The 5,291-nt window shown below is 35.3% G+C and overlaps 1 protein-coding gene across 2 annotated transcripts; it reads left to right on the plus strand.

Moving 5' to 3' along the window:
• The first annotated feature begins 1,319 nt into the window (after positions 1 to 1,319).
• On the plus strand, positions 1,320 to 5,060 carry LOC131639862 (protein DA1-related 1-like). Of its 2 annotated transcripts, none has more exons than XM_058910307.1 (12): positions 1,320 to 1,526; positions 2,017 to 2,173; positions 2,269 to 2,359; positions 2,460 to 2,757; positions 2,884 to 3,004; positions 3,099 to 3,182; positions 3,285 to 3,404; positions 3,532 to 3,744; positions 3,871 to 3,933; positions 4,019 to 4,137; positions 4,242 to 4,300; positions 4,376 to 5,060. In XM_058910307.1, the coding sequence occupies exons 2-12, from the start codon at positions 2,063 to 2,065 to the stop codon at positions 4,708 to 4,710; spliced, it is 1,614 nt and encodes a 537-aa protein (XP_058766290.1). In that variant the 5' UTR covers positions 1,320 to 1,526; positions 2,017 to 2,062; the 3' UTR covers positions 4,711 to 5,060. The 2 variants fall into 2 exon arrangements, with proteins under 2 accessions (XP_058766290.1, XP_058766294.1); XM_058910311.1 differs by having other exon boundaries at positions 1,526 to 1,635.
• Positions 5,061 to 5,291: the final 231 nt, after the last annotated feature.

Here is a 5,291-nt window from a genome sequence, read left to right on the forward strand (position 1 = left end):
TCGGGTTTGGTTTGTGAGACGGGGAGCACAAATCAATTTGGTTGGAGTTGGGATTTACATGTGAAGGTTGACGATGTATTGGCTGATCCGGAGGCAGCATTGGAAGCTTTTGACTTACTAGAGTTATTGTCGTCGGTTAACTTAAATCAAAACGAGAATGACTCATTCAACTGGTGGCCGAACAAGGACGGGTTATTCTCTGTTAGAAGTTATTACAACAGTTTGAGGGTGAAAGAGCTTGAAGATACAGTCATTATCATTCTAATGGGACTTTGCAAACGTTTTGGAAAAGTTTTGTTCCTTCAAAGGTAAAGGTCTTCGGGTGGAGAGTGATGATTAATAGACTGACAAGTAAAGATCTACTGGCAAGGAGAGGGATCCTTCATAATGATAATGAGAATGTTTGTGTTTTATGTGGCGACAATATCAAAGATTTAAAGCACCTATTTTTTAAATGTATCATCAATATGAGAGTATGGGAAAACATATTTGGATGGTTAGAATTGTATTTTCAAGAGGAGGTTGTTGGTGTTAATCATTTTATACAATTTACAAATGGGATGACAGGAAAAACAAAGAAGAAGATTAATATGTTATAGCTCGCGGTGACTTGGTCCATTTGGAAAATGCGCAACAATATTATTTTTGAAAATGATAATTGCATTTTAGATGATTTGGTGTTGAATATTAAAGTTGTTTCTTGAAATTAGCTGGCTATTGGAAACAAAGGAAGAAAACTCACAACTTTCTACAATTGGTTGCATTCTCCCTTAAATTTCCTGAAAATTATTTAAGCATTTTCTCTTATTTTTCTCCTTTTGTAATGGGTTCCCCTTGTACTCTCTATAACAAATTTTGCTTAATAAAATTTTTTTCTTCTTGAAATCTCATATTACCAAGAGTTTTAGACAATAATCATATAAATGCACATACTTTGTTTTTTAATACATTTTTTCTTAATAAAGCAACAAATTAGGAAATCCTTAAAATAATCAAAAGAAAAAACCACAACACAAGTCTATAGTATCACCACAAAATAGAATCACAAGAATATGGCAGCATCGAAAAGAGTTGCTTCTAGGCTTAGTCATCACTATAGCATAACACAAATTGAACCAAAACCAGTATCTTTCACCCTCCCCACTTTTCCAATCCTATCTCAACCGCAAAACCTTTTTTCCTATTATTCTATGGTATCAATTACGTTTGGTAGAATGTGATAAGAAAAAAAACAAAAACAAATGGACCCACGTCACATCACAGTAGATACACCACAGTGGCGTTGAATTAATACTCACCCGTTTCTTATTACTTTTGGATTTGCCTATATTTGCGTAGGATCAAAGTACTGCTTTCAACTTTTCACTCTTTGCACTCATAAAAAGCTAATTCTGGAACACACAGACACATATGTTTATATATATATAGAGAGAGAAAGTTCTAACCATGTTACTATGTGGTTGACTATGTTTTAATATGAATCAGATATTGCATTTTATATTCATCTCATTCCTAATCTTTTCCTGGTATGTTCTCTTGTGACACCAAAAAGTTTCTTGCTTTTGAATTTTCAATCATGGGTTTTTTCTGTTTGCTGTGTTTTCAATCAATTTAGATGGTGGGGTTGGTGAAAAGGTCTTTTTTTTTTTCTCTTCCCTTTTTTCCTGGCATGTGAAATTTGAATTTCTTTGAAGCAATTCAATTCAAGTTTATTGATTTTCCAGCTATATTTGGGTGTTTGATTGGATTTGGATTTGGAATTCAACTGATTTCTGGCTTTCTGATGAGTAATTTTGGTTTTCCCTTTTGAGTTTTATCTAGACCAAGCTTATTCTCTGATCTGTATGCTTTTGATACCTTAAGATTCAATATTCAAATAGCAATTTTTATTGTGATTGTAATTGTAATAATTATCATGCTGCATTTGAAGTGAAGGGTGATTGAACTTTGATGACTTATAGATTCTTGGTATGCTTGATTAATCTATAAAGTTTCATTTTTCTATGCAAATTGTAGGTGAATTTTGAGATAAGGTTTTCCAACCTAGGGAAAATAAGGTTACATGGGTTGGCTAACCAAGTTGCTAAAGGGTTCGAATCATAAATATTCGGGACGAGGATATGATGGGAAATATGGACATGACAGAGATTCGAATAATCACGATGGTTCCGTGGTAATAACAGTTTCTTTTATATATAGTAAGAAAACTAGCTTTTTTTTAGTTTTAAAAGAGATTGAAGTTGTGATAGTGGTGAACTGTGAGTGCAGGATGATTTGACTGATTTTGAGAGAGAAGAAATTGATCGTGCAATTGCGCTCTCCCTTTCGGAGGAAGATCCTAAAGGGAAAAAAGTTGTGGGTAAGATTTATGTTTTTGCAAATCAGTGGTTAAAATGCTTCTTTGCGTGGCTTCATTTTAAAAGGCCTCTCTTTTTTTTTTCCGACGCATTATACTTCAGAGGATGATTCTGAATCGGAAGATGATGAACTGTGTCCACTTGATGACGAAGAAGATGAACATGTTGATGATGTTAAGCAAGACGAAGATGACCATGATGGTGATGTTAAGCAAGAAGAAGACGACCATATAGCTAAAATTCAACAGGATGAAGACACGAGTCTTGACGAAGTTCAACTTGAGGAAGATGAACAACTTGCCAGGGCTATTCAAGAAAGTTTGAGCATTGGTTCACCTCCCCGATCTCAATCTGATTCTATATTTCAACCTTTTACAAACCTCTTTCCGCCTGTATACAGGTAACTAACTACGTGGCAGATGAAATTTCTATCTATAACCTGTATGTCTCAATATCATAAATTGAATTTGCCACGAAGATATATAAGACCATAGACTAAAATGGTTACTGGACAACGTGATTGCAGAATCTGTGCTGGCTGCAATGCCGAGATTGGTCATGGAAGATTTTTGAGTTGCATGGGAGCTGTTTGGCATCCAGAATGTTTTTGCTGCCATGCTTGCAAACTGCCAATCACTGATTACGAGGTTAGAGTCTTGTTTGGATTGTTGCATTCTGCGAGACTGATTTTTTTGTAGATAATATGATTTTAAATAATGCTTGGATCTTTATTCATTACAGTATTCCATGTCTGGAAATCGCCCTTACCATAAATTGTGCTATAAGGAGCTGCATCACCCAAGGTGTGATGTTTGCAAGATCTTTGTAAGTAGCATTTGGTTTGATTTCTGGCTTAATATTATTCATTTTTGTCAATTCTGTCGTGCTCGGTTTTGATAGAAGGCCTTTTCATTTGAAATTTTACAGATACCACAAAATTCTGCTGGACTCATTGAGTATAGAGCGCATCCTTTCTGGCTGCAAAAATATTGTCCTTCACACGAGCGTGATGGCACTCCTCGTTGTTGTAGCTGTCAGAGAATGGAGGTCAGTTACATCATCTCACAAAATATTTTATCACAAGTTGTTACCGATAACGAGACACTCTATACCTTTGTTTTTCGGTTTCTTTCTTTCTTTCATCAATTGATATGAAATTTTCCAATCAGTGCAGTCAACAGACACAAAATATCTGTTGCTCGATGATGGTCGAAAGCTCTGCCTTGAATGTCTTGATTCGGCTATTATGGATACTCACGAATGCCAACCTCTTTATCTTGAAATACAAGAGTTTTATGAAGGTTTGCATATGAAAATAGAGCAGCAAATTCCTATGCTCTTGGTTGAGAGACAAGCGCTGAACGAAGCCATGGAGGGGGAAAAGAATGTAATAGTTTATGTTTTGAACCTATCATGCATGAAACGTGCTTTTAGTTTTATCTTCTCTGTATCAGATACTCTTTCTACTGTCCTGATTTTCGATTGTTCTTCGGCTTTTCAATATTGAATGCAGGGTCATCACCACTTACCTGAAACTCGAGGACTTTGCTTGTCAGAAGAGCAAACTGTCCCTACTGTAAGGATGTTTTTTTTTCATGAATACGTATCTTCGTTGATAATCATTTTATTAGACTATAATTTTCTTTTTTTTTTAATTCCAGATTTTAAGGAGACCGAGTATAGGAGCAGGCTACCGTGTCATAGATATGATAACCGAACCTTTTAGGCTGATACGTCGGTGCGAAGTGACAGCGATACTTGTATTGTATGGCCTTCCTAGGTACCCTTCTGATACCAAATGTAGACCAAATACATATAATTTTTTATGTCGAGAGAGAGTACTTGCGTATATGAAAACATAATCCAACGATTTTATATTTATAGGTTACTGACAGGATCAATCCTGGCTCATGAAATGATGCATGCATGGCTTAGACTTAAAGGTAGTGTGTCTCATCTTTCCTGTGATCAAAACATTGTCCAAACTTTTATATCTCAATCTTCTGTATTTCTGACAGGCTATGGCAATCTTAGGCCAGAAGTTGAAGAAGGAATATGCCAAGTCTTAGCTCATATGTGGTTAGACTCAGAGATCTATTCCGGCTCCGGTAGTGAAGAAGCATCATCTTCATCTACGTCTTCGTCGTCTTCATCATCACCTTCCTCCACTTCATCAAAGAAGGGTAAACGGTCGGATTTTGAAAAGGAACTCGGTAAATTTTTTAAACACCAGATCGAGTCAGATAGCTCACCGGCCTATGGAGATGGATTCAGAGAGGGTAACCAGGCAGTGCTTAAGTACGGACTTAGAAGAACCCTTGACCATATCCGAATCACCGGAAGCTTTCCGTAATGAAATGGTGATATAAATATAATTTTCTTATACGTTTACATCAACCATAATATTTGAGCATTGTCACATAAAATGAATCCATAAATTATATAGAAACCAAATATTTCAAAATTGTATAAGTTCACAAGACTCTACACAAAATAAGGATTGAAAATTGAAAATGTAAGTGATAGTGTAAAGTTGCTGCAATTGTTTTGGGGGTCAAATTTGTAGCTATTGTAATGTATACCTAAATATTGGACTTTGGCACCTTATGCTCCATATGTATATCACAAAATACCTTCTAGAAGGTGAAATTACAAAACAGTTGATGCAAATACAGATATACAATAAAGAATCAATTTTGTATATTTTGAATTTGCATGATTTTTTTTCTTGCCTTGGTAGAAATCATCTCCTAGGTTGAATTTGCAATTACAGATACCATATTCGTCTGTCTATTCCTCTGCAGGTCAACCAATGTATATACAACTTGTTTTTCTGAATTTGTGACAACAAATTTCTATGATTAGTCTTATATAATAGTCCTATATCAAAGCTATCAGCTATGCTATTAATTGAATGCTAGCAGGTCCAATCAT

Source organism: Vicia villosa, linkage group LG1 (genome assembly GCF_029867415.1).
Source record: "Vicia villosa cultivar HV-30 ecotype Madison, WI linkage group LG1, Vvil1.0, whole genome shotgun sequence".
Classification (NCBI taxonomy): Eukaryota; Viridiplantae; Streptophyta; class Magnoliopsida; order Fabales; family Fabaceae; genus Vicia; species Vicia villosa.

Excerpts from the sequence above, each read along its gene's own strand:
- LOC131639862 (XM_058910307.1), top strand. The coding sequence starts at position 2,063 with ATGGGTTGGCTAACCAAGTTGCTAAAGGGTTCGAATCATAAATATTCG. Across the intron at positions 3,005-3,098 it reads TGCCAATCACTGATTACGAG|TATTCCATGTCTGGAAATCG; the intron begins GTTAGAGTCTTG and ends TATTCATTACAG. Across the intron at positions 3,745-3,870 it reads CCATGGAGGGGGAAAAGAAT|GGTCATCACCACTTACCTGA; the intron begins GTAATAGTTTAT and ends TATTGAATGCAG.